At 48.7% G+C, this 18,145-nt stretch overlaps 1 protein-coding gene across 1 annotated transcript in view; it reads right to left on the bottom strand.

Moving 5' to 3' along the window:
• The window catches only part of IGDCC3 (immunoglobulin superfamily DCC subclass member 3), a 154,308-nt gene extending 143,708 nt beyond the window's left edge, over positions 1–10,600 (bottom strand). The window contains 1 exon segment of the mRNA XM_084816454.1: positions 10,451–10,600. Within this exon segment, the coding sequence (XP_084672580.1) occupies positions 10,451–10,520 (70 nt within the window). The 5' untranslated portion in view covers positions 10,521–10,600.
• Positions 10,601–18,145: the final 7,545 nt, after the last annotated feature.

The raw sequence follows: 18,145 nt of genomic DNA on the forward strand, positions 1-18,145 counted from the left end.
CAGGGGAAACAAAAAATTAACTCACACTGAAAGCCCTGCTAAACAAGATATACTTGACTACTTTCCAGACGTTAAGGGGGAAGAGGCTAGATGGGCCTCTCAAGGGAGGAAGTCCCAGACCCTGGTGCCAGAACTAAGAAGGCCCTGTACTCTGTATTCACCAATTGCACTTCAGTCAGGGGTAGGATATGGAGCCCTGCCTCTCAGGCTGATCTCAGTGGACAGCAAGGAATGTGCGGGAGCAAGCCAGCCTTAGATACTCCTGTGCCAAATAACCAGCCCTTTGAATTGGTCTTGGAAACACACCAGGAGTCAGTTCAGATCAAACAGTGACTGCAGTCACACGCTCAACTTTAATGGACCCTCATCAACAGCCTGTCTGTAGCATTCTGTACCAGCTCAGCCATAGCTTGACATTACATCTGAACTAGGCAAACCATGATCTTCCTGCAAAACACAATTACAAACTACAGTTTGCCCAATTTGGCCATAATGACAAACTACGGTTTGTCCCTAAATCAGAAGTGAGGAGAAATCAGAGCACGGGAAGGGGAGCAGGGAGGGGAAGGATGAGTGCAAGTCTCATTCACGTAGCACAAATCACAGTTTGGTGTTACTTCTGAACCAACCGCGTATGAAGCCCGATCCACACTGAAGCAGTGGTGCAGTGTTTGCTTGCCAAGCCATCGGAGAGCAGGCTGTGGCGTCCTGTCAGTAGAAGCATCTGAATAATACCTGTATGCCACAATCAGACAGGCAGAGGAGTGCTTGAGGGAGATTCTCCATAGCAGCCCCACCTTGGGCCATATTTGGAAGTTTCTATATTGTCTGTGTATATGGACAAGTGAAAGAACAGAGAAAACTCTTTTTCCACTTTACAAAAGCTTCCCTGCCTGTTCACCTGCGGGTCCTCATCATGGGCAACTAGGCAAGGGCCTGTCTAGTTTTAATGTTTTAATCAATTTTTATTTATTTCCTCTAAAGAGAACAGGGTGGTTGGTGCACATGACTCTACCACTACCACCATTTAAAATATTATTATTATTATTAAATATCAAGTAAGAAATTAATGCATTTATATAGAAGCTAATATTCCCCACTCTTCTGTCTCAAAAGCATTCAGAGCAGCTATTAGTAAGCAGAAAAACAATAAAGTCACAATAAAAACTTGTCCTCATAACAACCCCATTAAGCAAGGCTGAGAGATAGGGACCTGGTCCACACGTAACAACAATTCCTGGGTTGTTTAACCCAGGAATTATAGGACCCAAGCAGCAGCAAGCCAGTGCTACCTCCTGCTCTTGTTGCTTCTGCTTTCAATCAACAACCCAGGAATGCCCCATTCCTGGGTTGTTATTGTAAGGTCTGAACCTGGAACTCTGGATTGTTTATGGGTTAAACAACCCGGAATATACCCAACAATGCTTTGTTGTTGATTGAAAGCTGAAACAACGAGTGCGTGCTGCTAAGCCATTATGTACAAGCCAGGTCATGGACACCCAGCAAGCTTCATGGCATTTAAAGCCTCCCCGGTCTGATATTCTAACCACTGCACCATGCAGACTCTCCACATCTACGGGCCTGCCTCATAATATTTCCCATTTCTGAACATTTAACGCTTTTTCCATTTTGGAGAAAATAGAATCCCAAAGTGCTTTTCTTCCTTTGTTCCTCAAATCTACATTAAAGGATTCTCATCCATGCCAAAGCAAACCAATTTAAAACATAAAGGCTGCACTCCTAGCATACACTCACCTGGGAGTCAGCCTCACTGCACACAGTGGGACTTACTTCTGAGTAAACTTGCCTAGGTTTGCACTGTGAATGGGTTACCAGGCTCTGGAATCTTATACCCCTGATGACAGTGGGAATTTTGCTTCAGGACAGAACAGGTTGTAAATGCTCAACCCCAATCACATTTTAACAAAACACCCCTTCTAATATTTTTCAGATGCTCTAAAACTCGGCTGAAACCTTCCCAGGTGTTAGCACTCCAAATACAATTGTGAAAAGGAAACAGGAAGGAAATATTTTTTTTAAAAAAGGAAAAAAAACTCTAAGGAGACCGCCAGAAAGAGATCAAACTAGCTCTGACCTTTTTTTCTTTTTTGCAAAACTACAGGAGGCTCAATCAGGGATTCCATGAGGGGGCACCGAAAGAGGTTTTGTCATATGAAATCTATTTACAGCTACTGTAAGAGCTCTGTCTCTGCGTTGCCTGAGCCATGTTCTGGAATCCCAGTTGAGGATCTTCTGGGTTGGGTTTGCCCCGAGCCAAGTCTTTCAGGCTTGCAGCTGCAGGCAAAGCCCTTTGGTAACAGCTAATGGTTGTAGTAACGGCACTATAGCCGACTCTTCCCCACCCCCCACCCCATCTCCAACATAAAGCCCTCTCTTAAAAGACAGGAAAGGGGTCTCTAAAAGTTCCATATACTACGGCCCTCCATTGGCAGTTTAAGAGGGGTTCTACGAAGGTTCTGAGTTCAGGCCTGGAAGATTCTGGAACACAGGGCCCTTTCCAACATGCCCCAAATCCTCTTGAAACTATAGCACTGAGAACAGGACACACACCAGTCTGAACAAGGTCTTACAAGCACTAAGTAGCATGGCATTCTTACTTCCCAAGATAATCCACTGAAAACGTTGCAGCAAAACTAGCTCTGCACTAGGACAATGACCAAGACTCAGACCAGCTGGGCCATTCGCAGTCCTTCTGTGCCTCTTGTCCCTTAAAACAGCAATTATGGGCATGTTCACTTCCTTCACTGTTGCTTTTATGGGCTCGCTAAACATGCGAAAACAATTATTTTTATTCTCCTGCAAAACCAAAACTTTCTATATTCTTTTGGATCCACTGGCCAAGAACAGCTTTTTTCACGAGCCCTGTTACATACTTTATTAGTTTTTTTAAAACTCTGTAAAACTAAAAAGAGCTCCAGTAAAGTTCAGACCAGTTGGGAGACTGAAGTAATTCTGACCTGACTCCTTCACACACAAGCCCTCTAACTCTTTGGTCTTAGCAGATGTTTATAGTCTATATATATCCTCCCTAGATTGATTTACTGACATAACAGAAGAAAAAGTATTGATGGTTCAGAAACTTAGGAAAACAGAAACAGAGAATGAAGGGGCTGAACTTTTCCATCGCCTCCAAACTAAAAGGTAGATTGTGCTAATAAATTTGTGCAGATTAGGCCCAAACAACCAGCGGCAACATGTCTTGTTTCCGCCTTCTCCCTCGGTAACATCAAGTTGATCTTCTCGTGTTGCCAGGAAACACAGAATGCTGTGGTATCACAACACGAGGTTAAGCTCCACTATAGGCGACAGAGAGGGAAAACCAGACGTGCGGCTGCTGGTTTGGGCAGCAGCTATACATTCATCCTAACGGGTAGTCCAGGCCTTCGTTCAAGGAAAACCAGGCATGTGGCTCTATTTTGACAAGCTGCTCCTCAAGCACATAAAGAGGACATTGGGAGACCCAATGGTGCACAGGATGCCCAAACCAGTGGCAAATACCATGGGAATGGGAGGGAGGCCTTCCAAACAGCAGCCACTGAGCCATAGCGATAAAGGCAGTCTCCCTTGATCTCTCCTCGCCACACAAAGGAGTTGCTGGTGTGGGAGAGCAGGGGAGGGAGGGGATGGTGTGGCGGGGCCAGGATAAAAGAGCATTCTCTGGATGGAGAGCCACTTCCAAAAGCAGTGTGGTGTGCAGCTGGGCTGGTGGGGTGACTCTGGGCTCCTTCCAAGGAGAAAGGGAGCCTGAGGGATGCCCAAGAACAATAGGAGAGAACTAAAGAGAGACAGACAGAATGGGATTTGGTACCTGAAGATGTACAAACAATTACCCTAAAAAGACAGCGCTCTTATTCACTCACTATGTGTGTATGTGTGTTAGGAACACTGGAAGCTACCTTATACTGAGTCAAGCTATTGGTCCGTCTAGCTCAGTATAGCTGCTGACACTGACTGGCAGCAATGGTTCTCCATCTTTCCCAGCCCTACCTGGAACCAGGGACTGAACCTGGGACCTTCTGCATGCAAAGCCCCTCCCTATATGTGTACATGCATTATTTACACATGAGCCCTATTCAGGCATTATACCTGAATAGGGCACATGAACACAGGTGAGAGAACAGGGCGTCTCAAACCAGATGTGTACACCATCCTCCCTGTGTTGATTAGGGAGGTGTGTGTGGGGGCTTCTAGACATGCTCACTTGAATGCGAGCAGATGCCTCCATGCAGCCAGGAACCCTGCTTTCTCATGGAAAGGTTAGGGACTTAAAGGGTGGGTTGGCATGCACAAGGAAGGCTGCATGAGATCCAAACAGCACAAGCTGGTGGCTCCGATGTCAGTGGGGTAGTGAATCAGCTCCAGTTTTCAGTCATAACCAGTCAGTTCCACACCTTGGATAGCTCCTTTAAAGTTCTGACTGGTTCTGACTGAAACCTGGAGCTGATTCACTGCCCCACTGACATCAGAGCCACCAGCCTCCACTGGATCAAAGGCCACCCAAAAACCCAACACAGACTGAAGCACCCTTAAACCTATTGGGGGTTTTGTGAATGGGTGTAAACTACCAAGTTATGTCTTGGAATTATTATGGATTCAATCTGTAGTGATTATATAAAGACCAATTATATCTACTCACCTCTTATTTCACAATGGGAAGCCCTGGGAGGGGGGGAGGAGTACTGTTCCCCACCTACAAACCCTTTACACCCTTCCCGTCTGAGGACAGTAAGCTACTCTGTTTCTTTCCTGAATGAGCAACGCTGGTGCAAGTCCCATGCATCCCAGAACTATCTGTACATTGGGCTTCCTGGTTCTCTGGATTTCCAAACTACATTTTTTAAAAACTGGATATACTCAAGACATCTTCACACTTCAGATTTAAACTGCCATAGCCGTCCTTCCCTTGCCCCAGGCCACCGTAGGAATTCTAGTCCTGGCATTAGCTGGGGGTGGGCTGGTAGATTTGTGGCTCCTGAAGGAACATGAATGCGTAAATAATCAGCCAGAGTCATGGGGAGACGGCTGAACCCTTGACACCTTTTCCATCAACTGTTCATTCAACTTCCCGCGCGATTCTGTTCACACACTGGAGACCCGATCTGCTCTTTCCTTTTGTTAAGCTGGCTGTTTTGATTAGAAATGAGTGGATCCAATCTCAGCGCTTTCAAATGCATTTCTGTGCTGAACGCCGGCTTGAATTTCATATATCATGTTGACATTTTTTTTATTAGTGAAATGATACCCAGCATGTATTTTAAGCGGGAGAGAGAGAAAGAGAGAAGATGGGGGGTATTACACCAATTTAGGCCAAAGCAATCCCATGCAACATCAAAAACAAAACTAAACCCATATAGGCAGAGGAATTAATGAAAGCTTAGACCCCTGAATAATTTAAAAAGTGAGGCCCTAGTTAAATATAAATGACAAGATTTAATTCCAGGATTGTAACTGAGTAGAGCCTGAGCCCACGTACCACATCCTGTTCTTGTCCCTGAAAGGCTCCAAGACAGCACACAAAAGCTGTCCATCCCCCAGAACAAAGAGGAATTTTTGGACATTTAAAAAAAAACAAACTAAACTCAAGAATATCAGCAAGGCTTGCAGAGAAGACATCCCTGGGGGGCTGAGCCCATGGCTTTTGGGCTGTGCCTAAATCTAGTGCTAAGGTGGCCATACATCCTCTTTTACAAAGGACAGTTCTCTAATTGAAAGGCTGATGGAGGACTGTCCTGTGTTTTGAAGGCATCCTCTATTTGAAGGGCTGCCCAGGCCAAGTCCGGTTGAAAGATAAAGAACCATCAGAAGGAATTCCTAAGGGGCCCTGAAGTTGCTCACAAACAGCACCTGGACAGCAGAGTGAACCAGGCACGCAGGTCACTTGGCCACCGTCTTCCACACTATGGTCTGATGTACTATTTCTCTATTTAAAATATAACAGTATTTTCAATTTGCACCTATACATATAAATTAGCATATGCAAGCTTCATGCAAATCGGTGCCCTCTCTTTTCCCCTTTCTCTGCAACGCCTTTCCTCTTTGGGGGAGATTCATATGTGGCCACCTTTCCACCATCAGTTTGATTTACCAAAAGAAGACATGCAACCAGCCAGAGCATTCTTGTTCTGGATACCAGAAAAACAAGAAGACAAGAACCTTTATGCATTGCCAAAGGGTCCATTAAAATATAAGACCTGCTACCCCAAAGTACTGTCCAGGTTAAAAGCAGACTGGGGCCAGACTTCGTACCAAAGTGTTAGGAACACTGGAAACCGCCCTCTGCTGAGTCCATCTACTAGTGCCCCTTGCTCAGCGCTCTCTACACTGACTGGCAACGGCTCTCCAGCCTTTCTGACGGGGGTCTTCCCCAGGCCCACCTGGAGATGCCAGGCACTGAACCTGGTATTAGTGCAGGGCTGCGGAACAACTTTTAGACGGAGGGCCAAATGTTATTTCTAAGAACCTGGGGGGGGGGGACATTCTGGGGGGGTGGAACTGAAGTCAAAAGCGGTGGAGCCAAAGTCAAAAGGAGCCCAAACTACAAAACTCCCAGCATATTTTAGCTTAAAGCCCTTTCTACCATTAACGAAGCCTTCGGAGAGGCTTTCGGAAACAGGGAAAAACTGTACAAAAGCCGGGAAATCACCAAACAATCTGTGGTTGAGGGAAAGGGGGCGAGACCAGGGGAAAGGGGGCAAGCCTTCTGGGGAACCCTGGAGGGCTGGATTTGGCCCCTGGCCATTAGTACAACAACACCGAACTGCAGAACTGCGCCAGGGGGCTTTCCAGACCTTGCAGGAGTCACAAAGCAAATGTGAATGGAGAAACAGCCAGGGTGTGGACAAGATGAGCAAGATGTTACAATCCTACCACCTGCATGGTGCTAAAGCCACCTTGAGTGGCATTTTTGGGTAGAAAGGTGGGGCACAAATAAATACAGGACCTCCCTCCAGATACATGTAGCAATTCAGTGCTGCAGCCACAACTATATGAGTATAATGGTGCAATCCTATGCATGTTTAGACAGAGAAAAAGCCTACAACTCCCAGCATTCCCCAGCCAGCTTTGCTAAGCCTTTTGTAGGCGTTTTCTCTGTCTAAACATGCATAGGATTTCGCCCCAAGAGTCAGAACCAGACTTAGACATGCAACTCCTAAGTCCAAATATTATGCTGCGTTCCCGTGAGTGGCAGGGGACTGTTCAGCCTCAGTTGCTTTTCTGTAAAGTGGCAATATTAGAGATCTACTTTCACACAGATGTTGCAAGGAGGCATGAGAAAAGTGCACACTACATTTTAAGTTCCACACAAAGAATGAATAATATTTCATTACCAAAAGGAACGCAATATGAAATCAAGGGATGTTTCAACCACAGAGACACCATATTCCAAACAACGAGCAAGTAAAACCCTTCCAACCTAAAGTCAGAATTGTTTATAGTCCCCCCACCCCACCCCTTCTCATATCAGTCTAGCTGTCTGGTGGCTTGCATTTATGAAGGGTTCAGCTTTCAAAAGATTATCAGAGAGAGAGAAAAATCAACATTATTTCAATCATTCTTAATTGCATACTATTATCTACCCTGACATCATGACAGGCGCATGCTAATAAGCAGAGCTGCTTAATTGCATTTAGTTAATCAGCGCTTTGTACTTCACAAGGGCCACATATATACACTCCCTTCACCTCTGCCTGCTAGAGGTACAAGCGTCAGGAACTTTATTTTGCTGAAATCAACAGCCTAGTCCCTCTAATTGTTTCTTTCCTAAGAGGCATCTGATCTCTGATTAAAAAATGCACTATATTCCCTCTTGGCTTGTTTAGGCAATGCATCCCTCGTTACCAGTGATGTGGGGTGGAACATTTTCCAGGAAAATCTTCCCGTGCTTTATTTTTTCACAATTTTTTTTCCATTTCATAAGTTCATTAGTAACAATGAGGCCAGCTTAGCTGTTTTAAAGTTGAGTGGTTGTCAGCAGGTCATGCACAGATCTTTGGGTTGCTAAGATTTATCAGTTGTAGGTGAGTGGTTTTCGGTACCTTGGGGGGGGGGGGTTCTCTCTTAAATTAAACAATGTAAGGCAAGTATATCTATTGTCTTTAATTTTTTATAAATACTCTAATAAAATTTTCTACATAATATAACATTTCACTCAATTAAGAGTTGTAATCCTACAACTCCCAGCATTCCCCAGCCAGCATGGCCAATAGTCAGGAATGCTGGGAATTGTAGTCCAACACATCTGGAGAGCACCAGGTGGGGGAAGGCTGCCCTAGGGCATCAGAAAATGTTCTGCTGGAAATTACTCTATGCAAATTCCCATAATTTGCATAGACTGAACCCAGACCTTCTGCATATGCAAAGCATGAGCTCCACCAGCTCCACCACACTGATGATGCTATATGAATAATGAACCATAACAACAGTGGAATATGTGATTTTCTTAAAAGGTGCTCCCAAAAGAAGTGGTGGTGGTGGTGGTGGTGGGAAAGCAACATATTGCTCTTCCTACATCACTACTACACTGTCCCCCTTCTCCTGTCTATTTATTTCCCATAAATCTGGAGCCTGAACAGCAGAGGTGATGGCAAACAGGAAAAGAACATGCTTGCAATATATCAGCAAAGGTTTAAGCTCTGTAGATCAAGAGGGAAACCCCTATAATGTTTTTGCTATTCTGCTTCAGCCCAGTGGGTGGTGTCGGCAGCTGAGTTCTCACATTTGTTGGAACGTAAAACCGCACATTGCAATAAAGCATATTACTTCTGAGGATCAAGAGGGAGGGAAAATCCTTAATCTCCTGCACAACTTTCCATTCCACTTTCCCAGGGAATCTCTAGGCCTTCATTTCTCCCAATTAGATTTGTGCAATTACTTGTGAATTCACCATCTTCTATTTCAGTGCTCAGTGCAACTCGGGTGCTATGCTGGTTTACTTGGAAGTAAGTCCAACTGAGTTCAATGGGTTTGCTCCCATGTAAGTGTGTGTAGGATTGCAGTCTTCATCTTACTCCTCATCCCTGGTATGTGTAAAGTAACAATGAAGAACAAAAGTGTTGCTGAACATGCGAAGTGGGCATTTGGCACATGACTAGCCACAGCCCAGTTGTGTGAACGTTTTGCAATCATCACAAGTAAACATAAAATAAAAGTTGGCTTCTCTACAGACACATCAGAAAACATCCTTTAGCAAACTCTGTGGCAGAGAACATTTAAAAGCTCCTGTTGCGTTACATCGCTTTCATCAGCTTCTTTTCCAACTCTACCAAGTTCAAGTGGCCCCTGCCTCGTCAGGACCGGCATCTCATTCACTCAGCCTCTCTTTTCCATACACCCCTTCCAGCCCCAAGAATATAAGAACTCCCTACGCCTGACTATCCCAAAGGGCCCCCTGGTCCAGCCGGCTCTCTCCAGCAATGCCAACCACATGCCTCCGAGAAGCTCACAAACAGGGCAAGACGGAGAAAGGTGTCCCCTCTTGCTGGACCCAGGGTCTGGTACCCTGCCTGTGATGATCAGAGGTACTATCCTGCCTCCCAGTAGCACTGCTTGCACCAAGGATAGTTCACAGGAAAAACAAAATCTCACCCTCTCCTCCATACGACATATTCTTATCATACAAGCCATGCACAATGAACATACAGAATTCCCTGGCAGAACAATGTGGTGATGGCCACTCTCATAGGCCGCTTTTAAAAATAATATTCATGGAGCTATTGGCTGTGATGGCTATGTTGAACCTCCATGTGCAGAGGCAGTATACCTCTGGAGACCAGATGCTGGGGTCAAGCCACAGGGAAAGAGCGGTGCCTCCCCCACTTCATGCCCTGCTTAGAATGGTGGACCAGCCTTTGGTCTGGTGCAGCAAGGCAGTTCTGGGGATGTTCTTAAGAAGGAGAGCTTGAGATGGCCCCGATCCCATGCTGAAGCCACCATGCTGAAGGCGGCGGGTGCAAGGCACAGCACCAGCAAGCACCTCCCTCCCGGTCTCTCTCTGTTGTGCCTCCAAGAACTGGAGGGGGAGAGCGCAGCGGCGGCGGCGGCAGCAGCAGCAGCCGGATCGCGATCATGGGTTTATTTACTGCGACTTGGCACGTTTCCCTCCTTGGAAGAGGACTTGTTGACAGAACCATGTGCTTTCTAGCAAGGGTTGGAAAATCAAACTACAGCCAGCGAGGCGCAGGAGGAGATGCACGGGTGCGATCCCCCCCCCCACACACACACACCACGAAAAGGGCCCCCAACTGGAACCGACAGGAAAAGAAAGCGAGAAATCCGGAAGGGGTGCAAGCCCCGAAGTTGAGAGCAAAGATGCGAAGGGGGGGCGGGAGGACGGGCGGAGTGGGGGGGTCCCCGGTCCTCCTCGGGAATCCGCGCCGCCCCCCCCCCCCGCACACGCGCCCTCCTCGCGCGTCTCTCCATCCCCGCTTACCTGCGCCCAGGGCGAGCAGAAGGAAGCCGAGCGAGCAGACGGGCGCGAGCGGGCAGCCGCGGGCAGCCATCGGCTCGGGGCGGGGTCCGCGGGTCCTCTCTCGTCGCGCGGAAGGCCGGAGGAGAGGGGTCCCACCCGCACCGCTCGCCGCGCCGCGGTCTGCGCAGCGCCAGCCCAGGCAGGGGCGGGCGGCGGCCGAGGCGCACAAAGCGCACGTGCGCCCTGCTCCGCCCCGGGCGAGCCGGAGGCGAAGGCGGCGGCGGCGGCGGGCGCGGGGCGCGGGCGCTCCGGAAGCCACGCTAGACCCTCATCCTCGAGCAGGAGCAGCGGCGGCCGGGAGGGAGCTGGCGCCGACTTGCGCCATCTTGCCGGGCCGGCGGCGGCAGCATCTCCGGCGACGGCTCTGCCCGCGCCCGGCTCGCCTCTCGCTCGGGCGAGCGCCACGCAGCCGGGCAGCGGCGGCGGCGGCGCCGCCTCCGCCCCCCCCGCGCTGGCCGGCGGCGAGGCGCCCCGCGCCCGCCCCCTCCCTCCCCCCCTCCCTCGGGAGGCCCCGGCCGAGGGGGCAGAACAAAAGCCGGGCCGACGGCCGGCGCGCTCCCTCCTCGCCCGCCCGCCGAGGGGCGAGTGGACGGGACGGGCTCCTGGGCAAGCCGAGCTCGCGGCTTCCAGCGGCGCCGGGGTCGGCGCGGGGCCTCCCCTTCCGCGCCTGGCCGAGCGGGGGTCCGCGGAGGAGCGAGGAGTCGCTTGCTCGCGACCTTTGCCCGGAGGAGCCGGCGCGATCCGCAGAGGGAAGCGGGGCGGGGGGCTCTTTCCTCGCTCGCTCGCTCGGCCTTCGCGGCAAAGGCTCTCTTCTTGGACCCTCGTGCCTCCCCCCCTCGCGGCGCGTGCGTCCGGCGCCGGAAAATGCTCGACTCGCTTTCTGCGCGACTAGTCGTGGGAATGCGCGTTCCCGCAAAAGCAAGACAAGTGCCGGGGTGGGGCGGGGCGGGGCGGGGCGGGGCGGGGGCGAGGTAAGTGAGGTTGGGGCAGGCCGGTGTGTCTTAACGCCCCGCGGAAGCGGGGGGGGGGCAGGTTTGCTGTGGAGGCGAAGGAAGATTCCTCCGGATTTACAGCGACGCGCGGAATCGAAGGCCCGGAATGAGCCGCCTCGGCTGGGTGGCACCAAAATTCACACCCGGGGGGGGGGGGATAAAAACTCGCAAGCCTCGCCGCCGCCCACACCCGGGACGTGGGGCCAAACGGAGCCCCGGTGCGGGAGTCGGACACAGCGCCGGGCCTGGTGCCGGACAAATAAAGAGTTTGGATTAGCGGAGCAGATGGATGCTAGCAGAAAGAAAGGTGCTGTGCGGGGAATGGGCCAGCGCGGAGAGAACAGGCAGACAAAAGATGCCGGCTCGGGCTTTACACCTTGGGCCCCGGAACGTCTTTGCTGAAGAAGGAATGCTGCTGCTGCTGACTGGGGGCGGGCGGGCGGGGGGGCGAGGAACCTGATCTTCAGGTTATATGGAATCCCGGTATCGGGGTGTAAGGGAGGGGGGCTTTGCATTTTATTTATTTATTACCTTTCCTGCCTTTTCCTCCAGGGAGCCCAAATGACCCTCCTCTCCATTTTATCCTCGCAACAACCCTGTGAGGTAGGTCAGGCTGAGAGTCAGTGTCTTGCCCAAAGTCACCCAGTGAGCTTCATGGCCGAGTGGGACCAGAACCTGGATCTCCCAAGCCCCAGTCCATCACTCTGACCACTGCATCACACTGGCTCTCACGTACTGTTCTCCTAACTTACACACACGCCCTCACACAGGCCGATGCACAGACATTCCTTTATTTTAAGAGGTTGGTTTCCATCAGTCTGTGTGACGAAGACACAGGGACCCAGGCCCGTCCAGCAAGGAGCCCAGGCCCAGCCTTTGCCTGAGGCAGGAGTTCGGACGGGTAAGTTGGGAGTGGGTGGTGTTCAGGCAAAGACTGAAAATCTTCCTCATCGCACATTGATCGATCAACTTGATCTGATGTATGCCCCGCCTTTCTACCAAAAACTGGCACTCAGGGCAGGGCCATTGACAGGCCTTTAGCTAGTTACGATATCATCATCACATATCATCTGAGCATGTACATAGTGCTTGGAGCACTGAGTCCTTGCAGCAGGACTCGAGCTCTGAAGATTCTCTTCAGGAACGCAGATCTGCCTCCACTTCCCTTGTCAGCATTCTAAGAACGCCGTTCGCAGTTTAGAAGCGGAACAACACTCACCTTTAAGGCATGCGGCTCTGAGCCGTATCCCTGTGCCGCAGGTGCCAGCAATCTTCCTGGCTCACTTTCACCACAGCTCAGGAAGCCAGGAGGGGGAGTCGCAAGGTCCATGCTTTGCAACAGGTCAGCATTTCTACCACGTTGAAAGGCCACCTTACCAGGGAGGGGCTCATTCACACATACACCTTGAGCTCTCCTCGCTTAAAGGCCAGGAGCAAGATCTGTGGGCCAACTACATGCAAAAGCACTGTGTGGGAAGTTCTCCCTTTGGTCTGTGATCTGTGATGGCTCACTCGCAAGGGCAAGCGACCACTAGAAGTCTTCAACCTTTCCAGACCGGAGACCCACCTTTTGGCCAAAAATGCTTCTGGGGACCCACGTGATTGTTTTACCAGACGTTGGCATGAGGGGGCACTGCTGATGCAACAAACCCCCTAAGCGCAGGCTGCAATCCAGGAATGGGTCCTGACCTGCCAGTTGACCAGTGTAAGCTGCAGCCACAAAGGGAGGCCGAAGTCTCCCTTTTGCTCAGCCTGGGTGGGACAGTTTCTACCACGACGTGTTTTTTGTTTGCTTCTACCTGTCCAGGACAAATTGCTTGCTTCCCATTCTTAGCTGTGCCTTCTCCCAGAGCATGAATCCTCTGCTGCAAGGATGGGGAGAGAGGAGGGTCGTGGCTGTCCTTTTTCCAGGGGCCTTCCACAGCCAGCCAGCCAACCTTCCACAGCAAGTGGGTTACTCACAGAGGAAATCTTTGAGAGGCAAAGCAGAGAACTGGAAAAAGAGAGAGAAATACACATTTTCCTGTATATTTATGCACATTTTATTTTATGCCATCTTCTGGGACCATTTCAGAGGAACATGTCTTCCAAACCCGGGTATTACATTTCAAGCTTCTTATCAATTATACATCTGTTCTTCCCAATCCTGTATATGTTTATTCAGCAATATGTCCTGCTATGTTCAATGGGACATACCTCCAAGTAAACATCCATAGGAGTACAGCCTTACTCTGCAATCACTCTAACCAATCCATGAAACAATTATATTTGAATATATTTACTCATTGAATTTCATACCATATTTCCAGGTATTACAGGGTTTTTGTAAAGGACTTTGTTTTGTATGCCCTGAATTTATTGCTGATCAGTTTAATTGGTTACTCTTGAGTTCTAGACTAGTAAGAGAGCGAGTCAAGTTGCTTTCAGTCCACTCCCTTTTCCTTGTTTCCAACATGTCATCTTTCCTTTGTCATCTTTTCTCTGAACCCGCCCCCCAAAAAAGCCCTTAGCTTTTCCTCCTTGGGAAGGTACTCCAATTCCCCGGTCATTTTAGTTTCCATTTTTGGGGATCTGTCACAATGCCATTTCCTACTATAAATGTTGGGTTCAAACTCCATGCACACCTCCCCCTCCTTTCCTGCTCCAATTTATTTGAGCTACCTCTAGCTGGACTAGATTATATTACAAAACACTGAAACCATATTCAATCACTTGCTGGGGAGAACCGAGCATGGCAGTTCATTTCACGGAACAGCTACTGAATTCCACAGCCATTGCTAACAGATTAGATGCAAGCTTGTAATAACAATTCCAGCTGCATCAGTAGCAATTGTACTTTCTTGGATAATTAGAAAAAAGAGAGAGGAAGAGAACATGTGGAAAATGAGGCATTGGCTGCTTGGAAAAATATCTGTGTTTTTGGACAGTGTCTGTAAGGGCAATGTTATGTGATGCTGAAATACTGTATCTAGACCAGGGTTCCCCAGCCTGGCACCTTCCAAATGTGTTAGACTTCAACTCCTATTGCCACCAGCCAGCATGTTCATTGATCATGCTGGCTGGTGATGATAAGAATCGTAGTTCAACACATCTGGAAGGCGCCAGGTTGGGAAAGTCTGATATAAGACCACCGCCTTAAAGCACCTTTTGGCACAAAATGAATGTACGCCATGTTTTTAATTGAAATGGGCAGAACCACACAGTGTCAAATTGTGACTAAAAGAATGACCGGTCCTAGATTATTTGTGTGGATAACTAGCCCTTTTGTACCCCTTCTGGACTTTTATTTTCAGATTCCAGGGCTTCTTGGAACCTTCAAGAATCCAGTGCGTCAGCTGAGGTGTCTTGCTTTGACATGGCAAATTACATTAACATCCCATGCCTGTGCAAAAGGGAGACGTCTCTGGAATAATGACAAATTCAGGTAGCCATTGGCATATCCAGGGATATTTTTTGCTACTGAAATTTCACTGCATGTCTAGTTTCCAAGTAATGACCACATGGGAAACGAGTCCATTTCTTCTCTCATTGCAAACTAAACTCTCTGTTTCTACTGCTGCCACCTGCAAGGGAGGGGGGTTTAACCTCCCCAGACCCATCAAATCTCCCCCACAGTTGCTCTTCCTAAGATCTTTTCCCTCCCCTCTGGGAAAGAACGACTCTTATACATGTTCCAGGAGGGGAGATTTGCCGGGGAGAAGTGGCTGGCAGGGAAGGGTTAAGCCCCACTCCTGCCTGCTGGTTCTCCCCTGCAGTTCCTACCCCTCCACCTCTGCATTAGCATGCTGGGGAACACGGGCTTGGGAACCTTGTGTTCCCCTCCTCTAGTTCAGCCAGGAAATGGAACCCAACCTTCACCAAGGGCAGCACAGCCAGTCGACTCCTCCACTCGCTCTCCTTTCAGTATTGTGCGCGCTCTCGTCCCTTTTCATAATTAAGCCCAACATCTGCTTTGCTTTCCTTCTTAGCTGTTGCTGCACACAGAGCAGATGTTTTCATCCTGATGGCCACACCGGCATGTAAACCTATTTCCTGAATGGTTACAGTTCATTTAAAACCTATCAACATGTATGTAAATAACCATAGGCATGGCGGAGTCCATTAATCTATGACTGGCAGGTCCAGTGACAGGGGAGCACAAATAAGTGGGCCTGATTTACTCCCCAAATATATTGAAACACTCAGATCTCTGCTCTCTCTCACACACACACTCACACACACACTTGGTTCACAGTTCATCAGTGTCCCAGCCATGGCACCACACCAATTATATATGTTTTTATAGTTGCATCTTGTAATGTTGTGTGCGCTTTGTTTTTCGCGTTGTTTTTCTTTTTTCCTTTTTTTATTCCTTAGTTACTTCTTTGGACTAAGCCATCACAAAGTGATGTACAAACAAAAGCAAGGGAAGATACAAAGATATTGTGGCCACCCTAGCAATCATACAGTCTGCTTTGAGAAGCTGCACCGCTAACACCCCCTGCCCCAACTATGATCGCAGTTAAAGGCAGCACAGGAGGAGGACAACAACAACAACAACTTTAAAGTTCACCTAAATGCCTATACCAATGGGGCAAGCTGCAAATCAATAGGGAGTTCCACAGTTTTGAGGGTCAGCACGGAAAAGGCCCTATCTCTTGTGCATGCTAACCTAACCAATCTTAATAGCAGGTACCTGAGAAGGACTCCTGAAGCAGATTGGGGTATGGGCAGGATTATGCAGATGAAGGTGGTCCTTCAATTAAATGGGCCCGAAGACATCTGGTGCTGTAAAGATGAAGACCAGCAGTTTGAATTGGGCCCAGAAGTTGACCAACAACCAGTATAGTTGGCATAAAAATGGAGCTTACCTTTTAGATTTTCTGGCCTCTACCAGCATCTGGGTCACCACATTTCCTACCAGGAGTCGTTTCTGAACTCTCTTCAGAGGCAACCCCACATAAAGTGCATTGCATCATTCCATGGAGGAGGCAACCCACGCAACCTCGACTGCTCCAGATGGGGGCATGCAAGCCAGCTGCTTGTGAAAACCACTCTTGGCCACAGCCACTGCCTGTGACTTGAGAGGCTATGACAAGTCCAGGAGCATCCCAAGGAGCACACTTGGTCCTTTGTGGGCCCTCGGGCCTTTATGAGCCATTTGCCTCATTTCAAAAGCCCTCTGTGTATGATCAGTTCAGGCTGCTGACAAGAGCTACCTGTCCCTTTCCAAGTAAGCCCACTGCTTGGGAAGGAAGAGGGAAACTGGGTAGGAGAAAGACAAATAAAAAAGGGGGTGACCCACCCACTATTTGCTCTGGCCCTGCCAACATGTGGCCTCTGACAGATTGTACACTAGATAATGTGGCCTTCAACAGAAAAAAGCTTGCCAGCCTCTGTTTTAAGGGGAGTGCAACCTCATCAAGGACCAGTTTCACACCACTACCCAAATCTGCCGACTTCCCAGCTGACAGAACATCTGTCTTTCCCAGATCAAGTTTCATCTTGAAAATCATCCATCGCAGAACTGAATCCAGATATTTGTTCAGAAGTCCCAATGTCTCTCTGGGATGTATAGGTGGAAAAGAGAGGTAGAGCCATGTGTGATCAGCATACCGGTGACGTAAAAAACCCAAACCCTCCGGATGGATTCTCCCAGCAGCTTCGTATAGGTATTGAAGAGCAGGGGGATCAAATGGAGCCCCATGGCACCCACCAGCCACCTGCCCAGAAAGATGAGACTGTAAGATAGCTTGCAAGATTGTTATGTTACATTATCAGCGTCATTATTGTTATTTCAATTACATTTATGCCCTGATCTTCCTCCAGAGAACTGCAAGTGGCTTTCATAATTTGGTTAATTATACTGTAGATTGTTTGGTGCAGGAGTGGGTTGGGGGAGGCAATCAGGGGAACTATTGTTTTAAGCAGTTTTGCACTGGGAGCTGAATATTTCCAGGAAATTGATTAAATAATTAATTAATATTTCCCAAAAGATTTCCCATGTAAGTAATGATCAGAGACAAAGACTTTCAGCTTAAGCATTAGAGGATCTGTATGATGTACCTTCCCAGGCTTCCCTAACCCGGCACCCTCCAGATATGTTTGACTGCAACTCCCATAATTCCCAGCCAGCCAATGGCCATGTTGGCAAGGAATTGTGGGAGTTGCAGTCCAACACATCTAGAGGGTGCCAAGTTGGGGAAGTCTCCCTCATACCATTGGTTGAAAAATCTCTGAATGAAACCATTCTTTGAACGGATATTAATGGAAACTGGTCCTCCATTTATTTTGAGGCTTCAAATCTAGGTGTGCAAGTCACTAGCATGGAGATATGGCAGTTGGAGCAGCTCTTCAAGCACAAGGATGAGCCCAGTGATGAAGCATCTCAGCCTGTGACAAAGTGGCAAGGTGAAAATGAAGTTTAGCACACACATGAGTTATGCACCAGTGTGAGTAAGAAAGTAAGTGCTGCCCATTTATTTAATTCAGTTAAGTCACCTTTTAATTTCTTAATCATCAGTTGAAGCCAAAACAAGGCCACAGCAAAGGGGCCTTCTGAGCCAGCCATGGTCCAGGTACCAGAACATGGTTTTTTTTATTGTTCCAGTTCTACCTGGAAGATAGGTCCCAGAAGATGAGGCTGGGGGACTGCTGTTTGGCTTCTCTCTAGGTGTGCCCCCTG

Source organism: Heloderma suspectum, chromosome 11 (assembly GCF_057233095.1).
Source record: "Heloderma suspectum isolate Gila_16-S chromosome 11, 16-S_ref, whole genome shotgun sequence".
Lineage (NCBI taxonomy): Eukaryota > Metazoa > Chordata > Lepidosauria > Squamata > Helodermatidae > Heloderma > Heloderma suspectum.